General features: G+C 38.6%; 1 protein-coding gene across 1 annotated transcript in view; it reads right to left on the bottom strand.

The window, feature by feature from the left end:
* The window catches only part of CUNH10orf67 (chromosome unknown C10orf67 homolog), a 158,055-nt gene that overhangs the window by 31,530 nt on the left and 101,805 nt on the right, over positions 1–24,720 (bottom strand). The window contains exons 11-12 of the mRNA XM_055332670.1: positions 12,341–12,420; positions 12,201–12,266 (exon numbers count right to left, since the gene is read on the bottom strand). Coding sequence (XP_055188645.1) covers positions 12,201–12,266; positions 12,341–12,420 — 146 coding nt within the window. The remainder of the gene's footprint in view (positions 1–12,200; positions 12,267–12,340; positions 12,421–24,720) is intronic.

Genomic DNA, 24,720 nt, shown 5'->3' with positions numbered 1-24,720 from the left:
TTTCTTCCTTCCATAGGTGTATGCCTAAGAGAAATGAAAACACATATTCACACCAAAACTTGCACATGACATAGCAGCAGTATATATAGTAGCCCCAAAGTGGAAATAAGTAAAATGTTGAAACTCTGAAGAATGGGTAAACAAAATGTAGCCTATCCATGCAGTGGAATCTTATTTGGCAACTAATAGTAATGAAATGCTGATACATTCTACAACACAGATAAACTTGAAAACACTATGCCAAGTGAAAGAAGCCAGTCACAAAAGGTCACATATAGTATGATTCCATGTATATGAAATGTCCAGAACAGGCAAACACATAGGGATAGGAAGTAGATCAGTGGTTGCCAGGGATTGGGGGGAGGGGGGATACAGAGCAACTGCTAATGGATATGTAGTTCCTTTTTGGGTGGATGAAAATGCTCTGATTTAGAGAGTAGTAATTGTTGTTCAACTCTGTGAATACATTAAAAACCGCCCTTTAAAAGAGTGGTATGTAAACTATATGTCAATAAAGTTGTTTACGATAAGCTATTCTGTGTGAGAAAAAAATGGAAGCTTATGAAAAAGAAGGCAGAAAAAAGCAGAGCAATGATGATTTTAATATGAATATGACGAAGAAAATAGAGCAAAAGATGGGTAAAATAGATTTTAAAAAGATGGCAAATTTCAGCACAGAACTGGAGTCTATTTAAAAAAATGAGTGGTCATCTTAGAACTGAAACAATCATATACGATTTTAAGAACTCAATACATGGGCTGAATAGTGGAATGGATACAGCAGACCACAGGATTATTAATCTCAAAGGTAGATCAATAAATATATAAATGAAGTAAAGCTTAGAGAGAAAAACAGGAAAAACCAGACAGGAATGTAAAAAACATGTAGGTTGTAGTCAAAAGGAAAAAACTTACATATAATTAAAATCCTAGAAGAGGAGAGGCTGATAGCTGATATGTCTTGACATCTACATTGGAGGCCAGTACTCTATGCATTGGCATCATGAACACGTGGAGGGGAATAACTACTAGCACAGAATTTTATATTCAGAGAAAATATTCTTCAATAATGGGGACGCGGGATCCCTGGGTGGCGCAGTGGTTTGGCACCTGCCTTCGGCCCAGGGCGCGATCCTGGAGACCCGGGATCGAATCCCACATCGGGCTCCCGGTGCATGGAGCCTGCTTCTCCCTCTGCCTGTGTCTCTGCCTCTTTCTCTCTCTCTCTCTCTCTCTGTGACTATCATAAATTAATAAAAATTAAAAAAAATAATGGAGACGCCTGGATTGCTCAGCCGTTAAAGCGTCTGCCTTTGGCTCAGGGTGTGATCCTGGAGTCCAGGGATTGAGTCCCATATTGGGCTCCCTACGTGGAGCCTGTTTCTCCCTCTGCCTGTGTCTCTCTCTGTCTCTTTCTCTATGTCTCTCATGAATAAATAGATAAAATCTTAAAATAATGAAGGTAAAATAAAGACACTTTCCTATCAAGAAAAGCTGATAGAATTATTTGTAGACAAACCTGCATTGAAAGAAAAACTAAAGCGAGCTGTTCAGACAGGAGGAAGATGATCCCAGATGGAAAGATTGAAAACAGGAAGAAATAAAGAGCTTCCAGAGTAAAAATGTGGGTTAAAGTAAGTGAATACTGACTACACCAAACAATAATTGTAATGTTCGATGGTGTTAAATATTTATACAGAATCAAAATGAAAATGTGAGAGGGAGCTAAATGGAGTTAAAATATTCTAAGGTTCTAGAATTCCTTCATTTTTCTTTTTCATTGAAGTATAGTTGACATACACTATCCTATTGGTTTCAGGTGTACACCATAATGATTCTAAGGTTCTAGAATTCTTGGGCAAGTATTAAATAGAAACTTGTAGAAGACTGGTAAGCAAAGGATGGGGGTTAAAATTTCAAAAAGAGAAAAGAATGAATAACAAGTCAATAGAAGGAAATATGGATTAAAAATATGTTGATCAGTCCAAAAGAAGGTGAAAAGGAGAGAAGAAGAAACAGGTTGGCCAAATAGCAAAAAATGCGTTAATTGGTAGATACAAACCAAGAATACCAGTAATTGCACTAAAAGTAAATGAAGTAGGCCAATTAAATAAATAAGACTGGGAGAACAGATTAAATATAAAAATAGGTTGAAAGAAAAAAGCTGGAAAAACCGCACCATGCAATCTTAATCAAAGAAGAATGATACAGTTATATTAATATTAGATGAAGTAGACATTAAGCCAGGAAGGACTTTTACAGAAGGGAATGGCTCATTGTGATACATAAAAATGATAACTTCATAGGAAGATAACAGGATTCTAAATTTGTAAGTTTCCAGTAATGTAGCCATAAAATACTTAAAGGAAAAATTGACAGAAGTAAAAGAGAAATAGATAAATCTATACGCATGGCTGAAGATTTAATACCACTATCTTAATAGTTGCAACTGTAGCAAAAATGTAAGTACATAAAAGATATAAAAAACACAATGGATAAACTTGACCTGATTGAAATATATAAAACATTGCATCCAGTGATATAATTCCTCTTCTTTAGAAGGGTACATGGATCATTTTTAAAAATCAACAATATGCTGAACATAAAACAAGTATCAAAAATCTTAACAGATTGAAATAATTCAGAGTAGGTTCTTTGAGCACAGTAGAATTAATCTAGAAACACAACTAGACAATCCTTAGCATTTGTTTATTTAGAAGTGAAATAAGGGATCCCTGGGTGGCTCAGCAGTTTGGCGCCTGCCTTTGGCCCAGGGCGCGATCCTGGAGACCCAGGATCGAATCCCACATCGGGCTCCCGGTGCATGGAGCCTGCTTCTCCCTCTGCCTGTGTCTCTGCCTGTCTCTCTCTTTCTGTATGTCTATCATAAATAAATAAATAAAAAAAGAAGTGAAATAAAACATCACTTCTAAATAACCCATAGATGAAAGATGAAATAAAATAGAATTAGAAAACGTTTTATACTGAATGATAGTATGTAGCATGTCACATTTTGTGGGATTCAACTCCAGCAATGCTTGGAGAACAATACATAGTCTGAAATGTATATAGTAGAAGAAAAAAGTCTGAAAAACAATGATCTCAGCTTTATTTTTAGGAAGAATAGCAAATCATACACAAAGAAAGTAGAAGGAAGAAAATAATAAAGATAAGAACAGAAACTAATGAAAACAAATATATGAGAGAAATTCAACAAAGAAAAAATGATTTCTTTGGAATAAATAATAATACTGACCAGCTTCTAACAAGACTGATCAATAAAACAGAAGAGAACACAAATTTTCAAAATGAAAAAGGGACCATCATTAGATCTTACAGATAATTTAAGTATATAATATGAGGATATTATGAACAACTTTAGGTCAATCAATTTGACAATTTAGTGAAAAGGTAAAATTCCTTTTTATTTTTTTAGATTTATTTATTTATTTTAGAAAGAGAAAGAGAGAGAGCACTTGTGCACATGTGTGAGTAGGAGTAGGGGCAGGAGAGAATCTTCAAGCAGACTTCTTGCTGAGCAGGGAGCCAACACAGGGCTCGATCTTATGAGCTATGAAATCATGAAATGAGCTGAAACCAAGACTTGGATGCTTAACTGACTGAGACTCCCAGATGCCCCAGTAAGATTCCTTTAAAAGGACAACATGAAATATGAAGTCTAGTAGAAGTAGAAAATCAAAATAACTCAATATCTATTTAATAAATTGCACGTTATTTAAAACCTTCCTCCGCCAATGGCCAGTACACATGTGAAAACATGTTTATCATCACTCACAATCAAGGAAATGTAAATCCAAACTACAATGAGATATCACCTCACACCTGTCAGAATGGTTAAAATCAACAACACAAGAAACAACAGTTCTGGTGAGGATGGAGAAAGAGGAACATTTGTGCATTGTCGGTGAGAATGCAAACTGGTGTAGTCACTGTGGAAAACAGCTGGAGGTTCCTCAAAAAGTTAAAAGAAGAACTACCTCAGGATCCAATAATCATACTACTGGATATTTACCCAAAGAATACAAAAGCATTCAGTTGAAAGAATACATGCATCCCTATGTTTATAGCAACATTATTTACCATAGCCAAGACATGGAAACAGACCAAGCATCCATTGATTGATGAATGGATAAAAAAGATGTGGTATAAACACACACCGGAATATTATTTGGCCATGAATAATGAAATCTTGCCATTTGCAATGACATGGATGGAGCTAGAGTATATCATGCTAAGTGAAATAAGTCAGAGAATAAGTCAGTCAAATACCTATGATCTCATTCATATGTGTATTTTAAGAAACAAAACAGACAAGCCAAGGGAAAAAAGAGAAAGACAAACCAAGAAACAGACTTTTTTAAAAGAGATTTTTATTTATTTATTCATGAGAGACACACAGAGAGAGGCAGAGACATAGATAGAGGGAGAAGCAGACTCCTCACAGGGAGCCTGACGTGGGACTTGACCCCAGGATCATGCCCTGAGCCAAAGGCAGATGCTCAACCACTGAGCCAACCAGGCATCGCCCGAGAAACAGATTCTTAACTAGAGAGAACAAACAGATGATTCCCAGAGTGGAGGAGGATGAGGGGGGCATGATGGGTTAAACAGGTGATGGGGATTAAAGAGGGCGGTTGTGATAAGCACCAGGTGATGTATGGAAGTGATGAATCACTAGGTTGTACAACTGAGATTAACACCAGCACTAACACTGTACGTTAACTAGCTGAGATCAAGAACTTAAAAAATTTAAAACCTTCCCAAAGAGAATGATAAACATTAACTTTAGGATAGATGTTACATTGGAGGAAAAAGGGGCACGAGGCCCTGGATGGGCATACAATGGCTGCTAATCCTTTATCTTGTGGTGAGAACACATGTGTTCACCATACTGTAACCTTTATACTATACTGATGTATCTTAAGTATTCTTCTGTAATATATTAAATGTTGAACCAAAAAAGAATTAAGAGTAACATGTTTTTTAGGGTCAGAAAGACCTATGTCCATTCCTGAGATCTGCCGCTCATTAGCTATGTGAATTCTGACAAATTATTCAACTTCTTTGAACTTCAGTTTCCTCATAAGTGGGGTTAGCAATTTTGTTTTGAGAGAAAAAGAGAGAGAGAGCAAGCAGGGTGGGGGAGGGGCAGAGGGCAAGGGAGAGAGAGGATCCTCAAGCATACTGCATGCTCGGGGTTCCATCTCACAACCCCAAGGAGCATGACCTGAGCTGGAATCAAGAGTTGGATGCTTAACCGACTGAGCCACCCAGGCACCCAGGAGTTACTCTTTTTAACTATCACCTACAATCCCAATAAGAATTTGACATATGCAAAGTGATTAGCATTGTCTCTGACACTATGCAGTAAACTAAAACATTAATTGTATACATTCAACACACACATAACACATTAACACACAATGTTAGTTGTTAAACTGCCATTTTGAATGTAGTGAATGGCATGCCCACTGTGTCGTTTGCCCCCGTGAGCAGATTTCTATGAGAGATGATATGAATCTCTCCAGCCCTGAAGAGAAACTGGTGACTTTTTTAGCTGAAGAGATAAATTGTCCAACTGATTCCTTGTTCCTTTAGATGCTGCATGTTATCGCCCTTGTCAATACAAAGCATCAACCAGAGTTACAATAGTGGTAACCGATTCCTGACTTTTCCTCTGCCCCCAATTCAACTAGAACATGTTTGATACATATTTGTTAAATGAATGAAGAAATGAGCAGATAAATGAATTGTACTGTACACTGAATATGCAGGCAGAAGGCTCTGGTGATTCTGGCCTGGCTTCTTATATGTTTGTCTTGTCTTGAAAATATTCTCATGAAGTTCTTCTCTTCCCTTCAGTCCCTGCAATGGCAGACACCACATCCTCCCCCACCAACAAAATATTCCACTTTGACCCACTCTGGATTGGTGTGGAAATGGACCCAGAGGGGCTGAGAAGTGGAAAGTATAGAGTACTCTTTCTTTCTGACCATATTCCTGCTGTACATCTAGATGCTAGTCCTGCATAAGAGGAAGGGGCTTCACATCTTGTGTTTTTTAAAAAAGATTTTGTTTATTCATGAGAAACACACACACACACAGAGGCAGAGACATAGGCAGAGGGAGAAGCAGGCTCCCTGGGGGAGCCTGATGTAGGATCAATCCTAGGACCCCTGAATCATGATCCAAGTCAAAGGCAGATGCTCAACCACTGAACAACCCAGGTGCCCCTCACTTCCTGGTTTTGCTGGGATTTTTCCTTCTTAGCTTAAGAAGTGTGCAACTGTCAGTGATGTACTGTGGTGCTCACCCTGGCACCTCAGTTGATAATTTCCTGCTCCCCAGGCCAGTCTGTGGCCACCATCCAGTGGGCCAGAGATACACATGCTGCCATGGCATCTGAATCTCGGCCTTGATGGGAGAACTCTTCCAAATTTTGTTCCTCCCATAAATACTTTTCCTCGAGCCCCTAGAGGCAGACTCTTCTTCCTACATTGTTATCCTTCTATCCTTTAGAGTTCTCTTTACCTCCTTTCACAGTTAACCACCTTCTATTAGTTAATACTCCTTGATATTAAAATTTCCCTGTTGAGGTCTGTCCTGATGGAACCCTTACTCATTCACCCAACATGCTCTATTTTTCTCTACCCACATTGACTCTTAGCTGATCCCATTTAGTCTCATGGGTTTAAGTATCACCTGTACTTAATGCATCTCAAATTTATGCATGTAGCCTAAACTTTCTTCTGAATTTCAGACTCTCATGGTCATGAATGCCTATTTGATGTCTACTTTCAGGTGGTTAATAGATATCTTAAATGGATATAAAAAAATGGAACTGATTTCCCTCTGAAACATGCTTGCCTATCTCAGTGGGAGGCAACTCCTCCCTCTTTCATGTCCCTTAGGTAAGACCCTGGCATCCATCCTTGATGTCTTTCTCTTTTACCTTAGATGCAATGTTTCAACAATCCTATTGAGCTTACTTTATTTTATTTTTTTGATTTTTTAAAAATAATAAATTTATTTTTTATTGGTGTTCAATTTGCCAACATACAGAATAATACCCAGTGCTCATCCCTTCAAGTGCCCCCCTCAGTGCCTGTCACCCATTCACCCCCACCCCCTGCCCTCCTCCCCTTCCACCACCCCTAGTTCATTTCCCAGAGTTAGGAGTCTTCATGTTCTGTCTCCCTTTCTGATATGTCCTACCCATTTCTTCTCCCTTCCCTTCTATTCCCTTTCACTATTATTTATATTCCCCAAATGAATGAGACCATATAATGTTTGTCCTTCTCCGATTGACTTATTTCACTCAGCATAATACCCTCCAGTTCAACAATCCTATTGAGCTTACTTTTAAAATAGACCCAAATTTTAATCATTCCTCAACTTCTACTGCCCCCATCCCAGACAAATTACCATTGTGTTGTGCCTGAGAATTGGGTTATTATTTCCAGAGCTCCTAATTTTTTCCCCAGCTTTTCCTTGGGCTTCTCTGCGGCCTATACTCAACACAGAGATCAGAGTAACGTTTTTAAGACAGAAAACCAGATTGGGTTTCTCCTCTTTGGCAAAGATACACAGATGCGGTTTTAGGGCACAAATTTATCATTCTGAATTTTGATAAATAAAGGGAGTCAAACATTTATCTTGCCTTCTTTGTATAAACTATATTTTAGGGTAACCAAATAGTTGGTGGAATTTTTTTCTCTAATAGAATTTCAGCTGATAAATGCAGAAGGAAAGATAGAATATCACCAATTTGCAGTCCTTAATGAAATATTGGATCATAGTTTACAGTTAAATTATGTAGAGAAAGGTCAGTGGTGAAGCTTAAAATGTATGGATTAGGCTAACACTTGAATAGAATAACATTATTGAAAAAAACCACATTATGTTCCTGATGATGTGATGCAATAGGAATTTCATAGTACTTCCAATGAAGTAGTCTTGCCTAAAATATTGAACCTGAATCTAATTAAGCACCCAGTATTAAACATCAGTTTGTAGAAAATACAGTGATAGAATAGGCAAATGATGCCACACACACACACACACACACACACACACACACACACACACTTAACCAAATCCATAATGTGAGACATCCTATTTAACAAATGGGCATATTTCTCTAGCAAATCAATGGATTAGAAAGTGGGACCATTACAGGAAAAAAAAAACTATTTAAGACACATAACACCCAAATGTATTGGTTCAACTGGATCCTGATTTATTTATTTATTTATTTATTTATTTATTTATTTATTTATTTATTTATTTTTGGATCCTGATTTAAATAAACAACTTTAAAAGATTTTTTTGAGATAATCAAGAAACTTGAATATGATTTGGTGGTCATTGAATAATACCAAAGAACTTATGTTACTAACTGTATTAGGTGTCATAATGTCACAGCAGCCATTCAAAGGGAAAATTTTCTTATTAAAAAAAAAAGCTAGCTATTTCCATATCAAAGTGAAATTCCAAATCTTCTACTTCATTGACTTCTTACACAGCTTGCCCCTCCTCACTGCACTCCAGCCACCTGGTTTCTTCACAGTCCTTGAAACACAGGAAAGCTCCCACCTCAGAGCCTTTGTATCTGCTGCTGTTCCCTCTGCCTGGAATGCTCCTCCAGACAACCACATCGTTTGCTCCCTCATTCACTTCAGGTTTCCACTCAAATACCAGCTTACTAGAAACATCTTTTCTGACCACCATCTGTAAACTAGCAACCCCTGCCTTGTACTGCAGGGGCACAATGTATCCTATGTCAATCTGACATATTATATATTTATTTGTTTATTATGTTTTCTTCCAATAGGAGGTAAGTTCTGTGAGGGCAGAGATTTGGTTATTTTGTTTACTGCTCTATCTCCAGAATCTACAAAGGTGAAACAGTAACTTTAATGGGCTCCTGTTGGGAGTGTAAGTGTTATAGCCTCTCTGGAGAACAATAGAGCCTGTTTTACTGGACTAAGGTGACCATGTCATTTATCATCCAATTCAGGATGATAAATCTGCAAATAGAAGGAAATGCTATTGAGAATGGTACTAGGAAACCAGCTTAAACCAGAATCAGCCCAGGAAAATTAAGATGTTTGGTCATCGCAACAGAATCCAACCATCCTACTCCATATGTATGAAAAGAACTCCTGCCAAACCTTGAGAGGAAATAGGATAAGAGGGTGCTGGCAAAAACCTGACTGACCACCAGAAATGGAATAGATTAGTAACACGACATAAAGACATACTATGGAATACTATGCAGTGCTCAGAAAAAATAACTGACTGGATACAGAGCAGTATGGATGGAAATTTTTTAAATAGTGTGATCTATTTCCTGCACATCTTGGTTGCTTCTGAGTTTTGGCAGTTATGAATAAAGCTGCCACCAGCATCCCTGTCTGCTTGGCTTTTGATTCCAATTCCCCTCACCTCCCATGCTGGGAAACTGTGTCTTGGATCACCATCAGCTGAACACTCTGAACATCATGAGTCAACCCCTCACCCCACACCATCCTCTCACCTGCCCAAGGCCTAGCTTTTGAGAAGACTTAAGAAAGCTTAATTGAGAAGAAGGCACAAACTCAAAAACAACAACAACAACAACAACAACAACACCTTAGTGGGGCACCTGGGTGGCTCAGTGGTTGAGCATCTGCCTTTGGCTCAGGCTGTGATCCCGGGGTCCTGGGATCCAGTCCTGCATCAGGCTCCCTGTGGGGAGCCTGCTTCTCCCTCTGCCTGTGTCTCTGTCTCTCTGTCTCTCATGAATAAACAAATAAAATCTTTAAAAAAAAGAGTGTCCCAAACTCCAGATTTATTCTGATTTGGCCTTAGTATTTCTTGTGAAACTTGAATTTCATAGACAATGAAAATGAATGTGTTGCATGGCCAGAAGAGACAACAAGCGACCAAGGGCGTATCTTCTTTTTCCCTCCACACTACACTCTGACATGGTCTGAGAACAAGGACATAAGAGTCTAACCTGCCAGGGGTGAAACTAACGGGACCGGGGAGCGCAGGTGTACCGGGGAGCGCAGGTGTACTGGGAAAGGTCCTAGGACTCCTGGACTTGCAAGGCAAGCTAGACGCCTGAGAAGGGAGGAGTGCAGAGAGAAGAGGAAAGAAGGAACAGCCTAGGGTTCCCGTTTACCTAACTTTAACTTTCCCTGTTTCCCAAATCCAAGAATGAGGGGGTTTCTAACTGTTTCAAAGTGAGGAGAAGAGGGAGGGAATTAGAGCACAGGGAGCATGCTGACTTGGACTGGGGCTGAATATAAATCATGAATCATCTGAGAAACGGTTGGATTAGACTTTTACCTTCAATGGCCAAGGTGAAATTTTTCCTCTACGAGAAAAAATGATGGGTTCTGATCCCTGTTACAAATGAATCCAAATGGCCATTTTAGCCATAGAGATCTGGGACTGTACAGTTCATCTCCATCCCACACCGTGATGCACTACTCTGGACATGCACACACTCTAGGTTATACATCATCTTGCATGAAACTTGGCAATGCCACCTCACCTGACAGATGACACATTATGTCTCAGTCGATTGACTGAGGCACACAGAGAAAACATGTAATCATACTTCTTGCTATTCCAAATATTTAGATATCAATGTAAAGTCTGCATAGACCAAAATGATGAATATGACTGTCAACATCTTGATTAATAGCAAATCAACCTGTAGTAAAGCTGAGACATTCTTGTCCATGGTCATTGAAATATGGGATGAATCTCATGGGGACAGATCCAAGGTAAATATTAAGATCAAAGTGAACCCCACAGGGGCTCCTGGGTGACTCAGTCAGTTAAGCATCTGCCTTTGGCTCAGGTCATGATCTCCAGGTCCTGGAATCCAGCCCCACATTGAGCCCCACATTGATTCCTAGCTCAAGGAGAGGAGGGGGAGGGGTGGGGAGGGTGGGGCATGGTGTCTGCTTGTCCCTCTCTCTGCCCCTCCCCCATTCATTCTCCCCACTTCAAACAAATGCAATCTTTAAGAAAAAACAAAATTAACAAGGCGAACCCCACAGAAATAAGCAAGGAAAAGATGTGAAGCACAAGCAGGAACGCAGCACAGAACATTTTACCTCAAGGAGGAGATCTTTCCCTGGCCATCTGGTGGTATTTCTGCTATCATGTGGATTCTCCATGTACCACCTGGGACTATTTCAGGATGACGTCTGCAGTTCTGCAGCAATGTATAGATTTTTGTTTTTTTTTTCTCCTCTCTCTCATACACACTCACAGTAATAGTGTGCCTTATGAAGTGCTGTGCAAATGTAGGGCATTACCATCCTATGAAGCCCTGTGTGAGTCTCATGCTTGACCTATGACATCGGACCACCACTGAATCCATCCTGTCTCAAATGCTCCTTGACTGTAAGAAAATTTTGCAAAGGAAATTCCAACATATGATAAAGACAGGAGAATCTGGGTGACATTATGGCAGGAAACAAGAGAATAGAATGTAGATGTTTTATATTAACAATGTTAGGACAAGGAAAAAAATAGGCTTTTTCTCTACTTGGTGTTGCTTTTATAGTGTCACTTACTTCACTTTTAACAAGACAAAGGTTACATAGGGAAGATAAAATGATTATGTGAGTAAAAGATCTGAGAATTAAGAAATCGGGAGCTGTGTTGTCTGTAAAAAAGGTGGAGGACACAGGCTATAAAACAATTTTACAAAGAAGATATAGACCAGTTAAATATTGTCATGTGCAAATGAACAGGAAACTGTTTTAATAGCCCTGCGAAGGAAGATGACTATCTAGGTTCAATTAAATCAGGTATCAAGAAGAGTCTGTCTCTCCCATTAATCCTTTAAAATTGAAATATGTGGGGAGCCTGCTTCTCCCTCTGCCTGTGTCTCTGCTTCTCTCTTTGTCTCTCATGAATAGATAAATAAAATCTTTTTTTAAAAAATTTGAAATATGGAGATAACGAATGAAATAGAATCTTGACTTATTTTTCCTTTGAAGTGACTTCAAAAACTCTTCTATTATAGGCCAGTTATTTTGCACTTCTTGTTAAAAGTGCATACTGGCATTTTATATTGATTAACATGTACAGAAGAATGCAAAGCTCCCAAATTCCTTCAAAGATGATTAGTCACATTTCTATAAGCAGAACTTGTATCTATCACCACATACCTATTCTTGAGAATGTAGAATTTCTTTTCCCAGTTTTTGCTTATCCGATCTGACTCTTTTTTATATCTGTAATAAAGTTATAGATGGTTAAATGTCGTTTTAGCTACAAATGAACAATTATGCTTCATTATCACCAGTACCTTTCTGTCTTCTTTTTCTCATTTTCTAAATTAGCCTTTAGTATGTGTATTTGCTCCTCCAAAATACGTTTGTCTTCAGTCTTTCAATAGAAAACACATCACAAAGTGAATTACATGAGTATACTGCTTCTCCATAAATCTGTGAAGTTCTTTCTATTAAATAACATGCATATTCTACTTATCAAAAATAATTTGAGGGAATTGTGAGTTACATTTACTTGTAAATCCCCATGAATTGCAAGAATTAAAGATCCCATCCTCCATGTCCTGTAAGTGATTCATTTAAAGGCAGCCAGCTTTAGGCAATATTACAAAGTAATCAAAACTTACCTTCATCACTCCTCCCCCTACCAGGTATCCCTTTTTCCTATATCTTGTTTTCCCTCTCTTATTGTGACTTCTCTCCATGCTCATTTTAGGCAGGAGCTCCTCCAGTTACTTTTTTTTCCCCTTTTCTTTCTTTCTTTCTTTCTTTTCTTTCTTTCTTTCTTTCTTTCTTTCTTTCTTTCTTTCTTTCTTTCTTTCTTCTTTCTTTCTTTCTCCTTTCTTTCTTTCTTTTCTTTCTTTCTTTCTTCCTTTCTTTCTTTCTTTTCTTTCTTTCTTTCTTTCTTTCTTTCTTTCTTTCTTTCTTTCTTCTTTCTTTCTTTCTTTCTTCCTTCCTTTCTTTCTTTCTTTCCCAAAACTATTCTCAGGAAAGGACCTGACCAAACCAATCACATTAGAGCTTCTGTCATCCATTTCTCAGTATTGTTTATATTTCACAAGAGGACAAAATTTGGCAAAAGGAATGAATCTCTAATAGTGGAATTGTAGGCATTGAATGAATGAGATTTCTTTGGCTCCAGTTGGGATGTACCCCAGAATCAGACTCCAGTGGGAATCAGGCCCTTTGTCTCCTCAGAAGACTGACTCTCAGCATAGCTTTCAAAGTCATTCCCACTTCTTAAGAACAGCCAGCATCAATATAAACAATAAGCATGTTAATAATAATGGTCACATTAGTCATTATTATTATACCTTAGCCACTGATAATTTCACTTTCTTTTCTTCATGCACCGCAACTGGTTTTTCATGCCTCACCTGCCATGAAAATAAACCAAAGTAAATATAGCATTCCAAATCAATGCATACAGATGTGGTTTTCTGCAGCTTAGAGACAGGCAACTGAGCCTTAAAATATGCCAGCCATAGTCCCACAGGGGTCTTCTCTGCCTTCTCTAATTTATAAAGCTCAGTGCTTTTATACATTGCATTTATAACTGAATAATCACAGCCCATTAAAACCAGCTTTCCCACTACCATCTTTTTAAGTGCATTTCCCTGCACTTATATGTTGGCCAAATTTTACTATTATACTTTTTTAAAAAATGAAGTAGGCAGTTATCACTTAGTGAAGTCACAAATTTTAAGAAAGTTTATTTTACATGATATAATGACTTTCCACTACTGTATCTCTCTGATAAGAACAGATGGCAGTGAGAAAGCATACTAAATATAAAAATCTGCTTGGTTAGCTACCTCTATGTTCTTACACAAAAGACAGAAAAAGGTACTCCTTATTACTACCACTATGTCTCTGGTGGGTTCTGTGACCCCAAAGGCCCTGCATCTGTTGCCTATCTTGGTGAGGTGGGCTCTACCCAGAAGGGCTTGGAGCCCCATCTGGGAACAAGAGCTAGAGTGTTCTACAGAATAAAGTAAAAGGAACTTAGAGCTAGCTCCCCCTGAGTAATTAGAAGTAAGGACTGGGGAGAGAGAGAAAGAGAGAGAGAGAGAGAATGGCTGGGCAAGACCACAGACTGGAGGTGCTAATGTGTGGTGAAGCCTCAGGTGACTGGTGTCCAGGGGTGATGTCCACTATTCATTTTGAAATAGCATCTCGGTGATGTAAACTGTGCCTGTCACTTACCTTCTTCAAACTCCTCAAATTTACAGGGGTCCTGTGAGTAGTTGGGCCATTTTAGTAGAAATTGCAGAACTGTACTGAATTCAAGGTCTTATTAAACAAAGTGGGAACTGGGGTGGCAAGCAGCACATAATGAAACTCTGAAACTGACTTAGTTCGATGGAGGAGGGAGCCAGACAAAGCAACGACCACCACAAGAAGCCATGGACATCTGCAGAGAACACAGGACATGCTCTCTAGGTCGCCAGAAAGCATGGAATGTGCATTTGAACCAATCTTATTTATATCTGAAGGAATAGAGAGAACCTAGTGGACATCAGCTGCCACAAATAAAAATAACAAAGTTTGAAGTAACAGCCATAAAAGCTACAGTTTATTGAGTGCCTACTATATGCCAGGCACTTCACACTGTTTATTTCTGAACACTAAGCTACTGACTTCTTCATTCATATTCCATTAATTTTTAAAAAATATTTTATTTATTTATTTGAGAGCAAGCGAGCGACGCATGCACAGGCAGGGGGAGAGGCGGGGGGGACGGGAGGGGGGAGAATTTCAAGTAGACTCAATGCTGGGCACGGAGCCCCTATTAGGGGCTCAAACCTACTAACCTGAGATCAGGACCCGGCCAAAATCAAGAGTCGGCGCTCAACTGACTGAGCCACCCAGGTGCCCCTCCTATTACTTTAGATTTTTCATGATAGATCATGCATGCATGTATTTTTTAAATGAACTGCAAATAGCATACATGAACCTGAAACTCTCACTTCCCAGAAGCTAAGATTTGGTTTGCTCATTGTGTTTCGTTTTCATTTTTCTCATCATTATTATAAATATATAACAGCCTTTTTTGATTTGGGCTTCTTCACGAATAAAGATCAAGCATTTAAAGCATTCACATTACCTTCCACCTTCTCTCTCTCCCTCACATGCCTAGGTGTTTTTTAATTTGCAAATGTTTAGCTTATATCATAGTTACCTTTATTATCATTTCAAAATATGTCAACATCTGTATTTTGACTTGTTAACTCCCTGCTGTGAAAAATGGGAAATTTATTTAGTCTTTTTTTCTCCCCAACACTCCTCTCTCTCAACCTCCCAGTTTTTGGAAGGAATGTTACTTTTACAATGTTAAAATCTATAGGATTGTTCTCAAACTATAATTAAGTGGCCCAAACTTTATCTACACTGATTCTAAAAAGTGAAATGTGTTTTTGCAAATATTATTTACTGTAGGACCAAGTAGTGTACTTGGCTTCATAGGGACAGAAATGTAAAACTGTAACTAAGCTTTGCCACTGAAAGGAGGCTCTTCCCAGTACTGGTCTAATGTGACAACTTTTAATTTTTCTAGCTCCCCTTACTTCTGAGTCACACTAACTTTCTCCTTCTTGTGTCCATATCATCCTGCATATTGGATTCTTTCTGTGTTTGGTTAGAGTATTTCTTGAGTAATTTCTTTTTGACAAGTTCCAAGTATAATAAACTTTCCGAGTTTTTCCATATTCAAAAATATCTTTATTTTTCTTACATACTCACTTGAGACTTCAATTGGATATAAGAATTAGGATTCAAGAATTTTTCCTTTTGAAAACTTTGCTTTATTTTCCTGCAGCAATCAGTAATGCTGATGAGAAAAGTAGTTTCCTTGGTTTTGTTCTGTTATAGATAAAGTGTCTTTGTCACTTTTTAATTCTTAGAGACCTAAAATTTCACCAGGATGTACCTGCTGTTTTCATCAATTCTAAGACATATTCTGTGTCCCACCCAGTGTTTTAACAGCTTTGAAATTGAGATGGCTTACAACTGGTTTGCACATCACAATTCAATAGGCTGTAGTTTTGCCTTGCTAGTGGTACACAAAATTAAAATGTCTTACCACCATTGGCATCTGAGATTTGATAAAGTACAATAGATACTCTGCTTTTCTTTTGAATCCTGCTCAGCACTTGTTGGGCCCTTCCATCTGACTTTTAAGGTCTCTTTGCTTTAGTTTATGGAAATTTTCTTTTGTTTACTTCCATTGTACCTGTCTTGCTTCCTGAAAACTCTATTAGAAAGGTATTAGACCTCCTGCTTGGATCCATCCTCCATATTTTAACTTTTCTCATAATTTCTGTCTGCCATTTTGCACTATTTTCTAAGTGACATTGTTCACTTAGTCTTCCAAATTATTTTTTAAAAAGATTTTATTTATTTATTTGAGAGAGAAAAAGAAAGAGTGAGCACACACAAGTGGTGGCAGAGGCAGAGGGAGAGGGAGAGGGGGAGAGAGAATCTCAAGCTGACTCTGTGCTAAGCACCCAACCTAACGTGGGACTCAGTCTCACAACCCTGAGATCATGACCAGGGCCGAAATCAAGAGTCAGACACTTAACCAACTGAGCCACGCAGGGGCCCTTATCTTCCAGGTTATTAATTGGGTTTTCAGCTGTGTCAATTCTATTATTCAGCCATTGCTGTCTTCTTGTTGTTGTTGCTGCTATTGTTACTTCCAAGAAATTATTCCTTCCCTGAGACAGTTCCTTTCTCACAGCTGTCTGTCCTTCCTTAATGGAGAAGTTTCTCATGAATGCTTCCCAAAATATATTTATGTTAAAAATGTCTTTTAAGTTCTTGCCTGTCCCCTGAGTTAACCATTTCCTATAGAGCCAATGCTGTTTGTTCTCTTTCTTCTTTCACTCACTAAATATTTGCTGAATTCCCACTGTGCGATGGAAAACTTCTAGGAACCGAAGATACAATAAAAAGCAGAACAGGGATGAAGTAGAAGGCACATATTGGAGATGCATTATAAAAGAGGTAGAACTTAGGGCACTCTGAATAAGAAGGAAACTGCTCATAATTGCTTATTTGGGCAACTAGATGGACAATGGAACCATTCACTAAGAAAAGAAAAAATAATTGGAATAGGGCAATTTTATGTGCTAGCATTATTTTCTTATTTAATGAAAAATAATTTGGTAAGTTCAGATTCAAATACTTTGAGTTTGAGAAACCCATGGCCCATTCAAATGAGGACATACAGGGACGCCTGGGTGGTTCAGTGGTTGAACGTTTGGCTTCAGCTCAGGGTGTGATCCTGGGTCCTGGGACGAAGTCCCACATCGGGCCCCCTGCAAGGAGCCTGCTTCTCCCTCTGCCTATGTCTCTGCCCCTCTCTCTGTGTCTCTCATGAGTAAATCAATAAAATTAAAAAACAAACAAATGAGGACATATAATAGGCAACTGGGACAAGGGCTTGGAATCTGGAATTTGGGCATGGGGTTCATCCTAGAGATATAATTTGGAGTCACCAATAATTTGGCTGAAGCTGAAGACTTGGAGAAGGCCATTCATAAAGTTTAGAGAGAGAGAAAAGCTGAAGGTCTGGGATAGAAGCCTGTGTGCAGGGGTGACTGACCTGCAGTTCTGACTTATTCTTCACTGACAGGGACTTCCCAAACCTGGACCCTAACCCGCTGTTGTTACCTTAGTTTTCTAAACTCTTAACTCTCACTCCATCAGTCCTCACAGTCCTGGAGGGCCCTATGGTGGCCTAAGAACTACCCAGATAAACGTTGCTTTAATTGTTGACGCACTGTCTCAAACTCCCTACAAGAAACCACCAACTACTGCTACCAACACTGTGACTCAGTCTTCTCAAAGCCCATGTGACAGGAAGCTAGACCAATAACAGAAATTTAATTAAAACAACAAAAGCCTTTGTTATTATTAGACCTCCTTGGATTCAAAAAAGTGAGGAACATCACAGTGGCATATACACTTTTTAGAATCTTCCCACCTATTTGTTCTCAAAGAGCACAATCCACTCGAACAGCCTCTCTTCCCCAGGCAGAAGGAGAGTGAGTTGACTGTCATTTGGTCAATAATGGACCAAGGAAATCACCTGTGTGGCTCAGTGGTTGAGAGTCTGCCTTTGGCTCAGGTCGTGATCCCAGGGTCCTGGGATCAAGTCCTGCACTGGGCTCCCCACAGGGAGCCTGCTTCTCCCTCTGCCTATGTCTCTGCCTCTCTCTGTGTGTCTGTCATGAATAAATAAATAAAATCTTAAAAAAAAAAGAATTCCAAGCTTTGGAGGGCACCTGACAGTAGGCCAGTGGGGAAAGAATTAACCCAAATTATAAAAAAGTAATCCATAAAAGGTCAGGAAAACAATTTGGTAAAACAAAATAAGTTCCCATGTAGAAAGACATTTGTATTTATTTACTTCACTATATTCAAAGTCATATCCACAACTGAAAATTTATTAAAAAGACTCTGTGTTTAAATTCACATATAGTAAACATGAGTTTCAATTTTTCAGGGCTCCCTTTTCCTGCCTCTCATATAATGATCAACTCTGTAATAACTAAAGATAAGACTGTTGCTAAAGCATATCTTCTCTAAAGCAAATAATTATTCAATCTCTCCAAAAGACAATATTTCTACAATGACGAAGATAGCTTCTCTTTTCATTAAAAAAAAAAAGCACCATATGTAGACTAGAGTGTTTGCTCTCCAGTTTAAGTTGAACTTTCAACTTTACTACAGCATGTTAGATTGAATCCTGGCTTTGTCCACATTAAACTGTCATTTTGTTTTGTCAGCTGCTGGCATTCCACTTTCTCTGGAATATGCATGCTGGTCTTTATGTGGCTACTTCATTGACAGGTGCAAAGATTGGACTGCTAAACAATACATAGAGGTGAAAATGAATGATTATATTAATATAAAAGTAGATAACTTCCAAAGTAGGAAAATGTAAATTGAATAATTATGAAAATAACCAAAAATTGTGATTAGAAAGAATTTATTATAAGTAGTTCTTGGTTTCTTTTGAATTTGTGCACATAACCAAAAAAAATCATAAAATTAAGAAATAAGGTTCATTTATAACAAAGGTTATAATGCTAGTTTGTTTTCCATTTTAAGCACTGAAACATGTTAAAAATATGTTAATCTTCTAAATTAGGAATCAATAGCCAAGGTCTATAATAACAGAAGACATGCAATTATGTTTATTAATCACCATAAGACTAACCATATTCCTGATCATATCCACTTTCTCCTTTTCTTGTCAATGAAAGAATCATTACATTCTCCTCTTTCTCCTAATTTCCACAAATTTCCCTCTTCTCAAACTTTGGCCATTTTTTCTGGACTTTACTGTCTCCTTGCCTCTCTCTCCTTTAAACCATTAAATATATTACTATCAAAACAATCTTTCTAACTCACCATGAAGTAAGATAATCTTTTGTCTCTAAAATTTCATTAATCTTGACTTTTACATTAACATTTCTTTTCTTTTTACCTTCTATGTCAAGCAACTATTGTTTAAACACCAGAGTGTATCTGTGGGTCCTGGTTGGTGGTGGGGAGGGGTGAAGAGGGAGGACAAACATGTGAAGAGGGCAGGAGGAGCCTGTGTGCTGACAATTTGGAGAAAAGAGACTGGAGAATTAGGAACATTGAAATAAAATATGAGGCTGCATGCAAGCAAGCATTAATCATTGAATAAGCCAAAAGTAAAAACAAAACATTTAATGACATATATCACCAGTGAATTTTCTTCTAACAAAATTGTTAAGCTAGGGAATTCTTTTAAAAATAGGATAAGAAAAAAAAAATAGGATAAGTCTTCATCTGATGTGCCCCAAGGCCCATTTGATGTGCCCCAAGGGTGCCAATTCATGTCTGCCAGGGGGCTCTCAAACATCTTGGTGGATGATGGAACTACAAAGCCCTACAGAACCCAGACTGATCTGAAATATATGCAAATCTCAAGACAAAAGTCTATGTGGGTTTGGCCTCCTCCTCTGGTTCCATATCATCCTAGACATTACATACACACCTTTTATCAAACTAATCTAAAAAATTTGTAACCAAAACTCTTCCATGATGGAAATGTCTTTATTAAAGATGATGAACCCATTGTTTATAATACCAAGAGGGTAGAAACAACATCTCTGGAAGGTATTGTTAAATTGACAGAGATTAGTTAAGTAAATTATGCTACCTCTATGGAGTAAAATACTCTACACAATTGATTATATGTATTGAATGATGTTCCCATATATTTATGTGTGTGTGCAAATCTGCATCCAGATTTGTCTGAGGGCAGCCCTGGTGGCACAGCGGTTTAGCGCCGCCTGCAGCCCAGGGTGTGATCCTGGAGACCCGGGATCAAGTCCCACATCAGGCTCCCTGCATGGTGCCTGCTTCTCCCTCTGCCTGTGTCTCTGCCTCTCTCTCTCTAGCTGTGTCTCTATGAATAAATAAATAAAATCTTTAAAAAAAAAAGATTTGTCTGAAAACCTGCCTTCGGCCCAGGGCATGATCTCAGAGTCCCGGGATCGAGTCCCATAACGGGCTCCCTGCATGGAGCCTGCTTCTCTCTCTCTCTCTCTCTCTCTCTCTCTCTCTCTCCCTCTCTCTCTCTCTTTCATGAATAAATAAATAAAATCTTTAAAAAAAAGATTTGTCTGAAAGGATGGTCACAAGGAGTTTTTAACAATTACCTCTGGGTGACAGGATTCTTTTTTACTTTCTTCTTTGACATTTTTAAAATACTTTTTTTTTTTAAGATTTTATTTATTTATTCATGAGAGACACATAGAAAGAGGAAGAGATACAGGCAGAGGGAGAAGCAGGCTTCCTGCAAGGAACCTGATGTGGGACTCGATCCCAGGACCCTGGGATCACAAACTGAGCCAAAGGCAGATGCTCAACCACTGAGTCACCAGGCGCCTCTTTTCTTTGACATTTCTTTACTGAGAAAATTCTGTAGAAGTATGAGTGTTTTATAAAAAAAGACTTAGGCTTCTGGCATCCCACATAAGAAGAAAAAAAAGCCACTGCCATACTAATTACTAGAAAAATCCAGATACACTACAAAGTCACAACTTGTTTTGGACCCATTAGAAGACTGAGGTCACAACTAGGCAACATGAATTCCAAAGAGGAGCAAGACCTTCCAATGGAAGATGTGATGCATGAAAAGTCTCATCTACAGCAGAAGCAGTATCATGTCAATTGCAACACAAGCAGATAAAAAAAATAAACTAAAATGTAAAGAACCACTGAAGAGCAAGTACAGGTTAACAGAGCAGTCTGAACTAGCTGGGGTGACATGTTATAAGGGAGGTTCACACTCACCCTCAGCTTTTTACCTCATGTCCTACCAGAAGCTCATGAGGATAACAGAAAGCAGGGCAGGACAGTTGTTGATAGTGCAGACTTCAGGAGGGTATCAGCTCATGCTAAGAGAAAAAGTACCTTCCCTGAGACAGAAGAAAAGTCTTAAATCCTTCGAAAAAGGGAAACAAACTCTCTGGCCAATCAGACTCAAAGAACGTGATTGATGGAGAAGTGTAAGACACCAAGTTCCACCCACTTCTCCCAGGGCATTCCTTTCTAGGAAAGAAAAACTTTCAACTGCTGGGGAGGGCAGCAAAGCTTCTTGCTTACAGAGCATAAGTGAAGACATATTCTGGTAAGGGGAAACAATTAAAGAAACATTTTTTTTCCCTGTAAGCAATTGTCCTGGGCCTTAGAGTTTAATAATACCAAGTAGAGGTTCCTACTATTGCAGAAGGGACAGGAAATTTCTGCCCAAGGCCAGTTTCAGATCAAGCAGAAATAAACCACCACAGGGAGGAGGGGCAAGAATCCTGAGAGAGCCGACTTCTGAGACCCAAGTACACAGCAATCCCCAAAGACTGATCTGGATTAGAACAAGAGAGGACCTTCTCTGCCTCACTTGCAGAACACCAAACAATAGCTGCCTACTACTGAGGAAGGGTAGCATCAAGAGAAAGACCTCTGTGGCACAAGTGGACAGGTTTCTGCTGAAGTTGAGGGTGCAGCAGGACACGGACAAAAGTACTCTCTTTCTCTCACTCCCACTCCAATCACGTATCCCTGCAAATGGAACATCATGACTGCTGTCAAGAAGCACCACAGCAACCACCAAACTCAACTCAGCTTCTAGCTAGACTGGCTGAACTCCTTACAATAATAATCTGATATAAGAAGATGCATGCTGTTTCCAGATGTGCATACTGTTTACTTCACTTTGTACTAGTCTATACATGATGTTTGGTATTTAATCAAAAATTATGAGGCAGACAAAAAAGCAAGGAAAAAAGAACCTATTGTCAGGAGATAAAGCAATCAACAGAATTGGATTCAAAGATGACCTAGATCTTGGAACTATCAGATGGAGAGTTTAAAATAACTATAACTAACTATAATTAAAATGTTAAAGAAGCTAGAAGAAAATGATGATAGCATGGATGATAATAGTGAATTTCAGCAGAGAGATGAAAAAATAGATATATACACATATATATGTAAAAAATCCAATGAAAATACTAGGAATGAAAAAGAGAACACTAAAAATCTGATGACTCATTCCTCAGATTCAATACACCTGAGGAAAATAATTAGTGAATTTGAAAGTATGAAAAAGAAATTCTCCTAACTGAAACACAAAGAGGAAAAAATAGCTCAAAATTGGTGAGCAGGACATCCAAGAGTTGTGGCACAGTATCAGTCTAGCATATGTGTGATTGGAGTTGCAAGAGGAGAAGGGGGAGAGAGAATGGGGTAAACGAGATAATTGGAGATATTGTTCAGAGGTTAATCAAAGACAAACCATAAGTTCAAGAAGCTCAATCAAAGGACAGAGAGAGAATGCATTTCCAAAAGACCTGCACCTGAAAAAAAGAAGTTCTTCAGGAAGAGGGAATGTGATACCAGATGGAAATGTAGATCACTTAGATCTACATTAAGAATGAAAAGTTCCAGGGGGATGACTGAATGGCTCAGTTGGTAAAGCATGCGACTCTTGATCTCAGGGTTGTGAGTTCATGCCCCACATTGGATTTGGAGCCTACTTTAGGAAAAAAAAAGATTAAAAAATAAAAGTTCTGGGGATCCCTGGGTGGCTCAGTGGTTTGGCACCTGCCTTCAGCCCGGGGCGTGATCCTGGTGTCCTGGGATTGAGTCCCGAATTGGGCTCCCTGCATGGAGCCTGCTTCTCCCTCTGCCCATGTCTCTGCCCCTCTGTGTGTATGTGTGTGTCTCTCATGAATAAATAAATACTTTTTTTAAAAAATCAAAAAATCAAAAATAAAAGCTCCAGAAATGGTATAAGTGAAAGTGTCAAATGCATTTACATTTGACAAATCTTGCTGTGACAAATTATATCAGTTTTTTTTATATGAAAACATATTAAAGTTGAAAAGGAGACATTTGAAGCAAGATGAATGGCCAGACCTGAGTTTCATAACTTTTTGGAGAGCACTTAAGAAATACTATCTTCACCACTGAGACTAACTATGCAGTAGAAAATTGCCAAAGGTTCCTAAAAATTGCAGTGACTTCTTATTGATCTCTTACCAATTGGTTATTTGGATGCTTCAGTATGAAATCTTTTTTAAATTGCTTTCCTAATACTTATTCTCCTTAGCTCTTCCAATGGTTGTATAAAAATCTGTTTATAAAAAACTGTTTATTAAAGTCTTTCTAATCTTAACATAAGTAATTAACTTAAAATATGTTTATGCCTTATTTCATGAAAACCATTGGAAATAGGGCAGCCCCGGTGGCCCAGCGGTTTAGCGCCCCCTTCAGCCCAGGGTGTGATCCTGGAGACCCGGATTGAGTCCCTTGTCAGGTTCCCGGCATGGAGCCTGCTTCTCCCTCTGCCTGTGTCTCCGCCTCTCTCTCTCTCTCTCTCTCTGTGTGTCTGTCATGAATAAACAAACAAAAAATCTAAAAAAAAAAAAAAGAAAACCATTAGAAATACTATGTATCTTCATCAGACTTACATTCTAGGCCGTGTCCATTCAGGCTCATGTCAATCAATTCTGGTGACATGAAGAGACCTGGGTAGCTCAGTCAGTTAAGCAGCTAACTCTTGGTTTCAGCTCAGGTCATGATCTCAGGGTCCTGGGATCAAGCCTGATGTCAGGATCCATGCTCAGTGGGGAGTCTGTTTGAGGATTCTCTCTCTTCCTCTCCCTCTGCCCCTACCCCTGCTCATGTTCTCTCTCCCTCTCTCTAAAATAAATAAACAAATCTTTAAAAAAATTCTGGTGGCATGAAACTGAATATGGGCTCACCATATGTATACTTTTAGCCAATGGATTGATTGAACTCCATAACACTTCATGGCATTGGTTGTAGGTAACTACTTCTTGTAGTATATTAAATTATATTATATTACATTCAGATATCCTCATATATATATTCATATATTCAACAGAGGTATGGTTCCCACCTTGAAATTGGTGAAGAAGGTCTTCAAGCTATTTTCAGATTTTTAAAAGTCTAAATGAAAGTACCTTGATTCTCTAATAAAGTTGCATATCTTAACAATCCTTAAGAACTCTTTGGATTTGGCTGGCATTAAATCAATTCCGTGAAATATCACTGGTTATCTAAGATTGATTAGATATGCAAGGTAAGAGGGTAAGAGTAATATGTA

Source organism: Nyctereutes procyonoides, unplaced genomic scaffold (genome assembly GCF_905146905.1).
Source record: "Nyctereutes procyonoides isolate TBG_1078 unplaced genomic scaffold, NYPRO_anot_genome, whole genome shotgun sequence".
NCBI classification, from domain to species: domain Eukaryota; kingdom Metazoa; phylum Chordata; class Mammalia; order Carnivora; family Canidae; genus Nyctereutes; species Nyctereutes procyonoides.
Note: the sequence above shows the minus strand (reverse complement) of the source record. Positions and strands in the feature narration are given on the sequence as shown.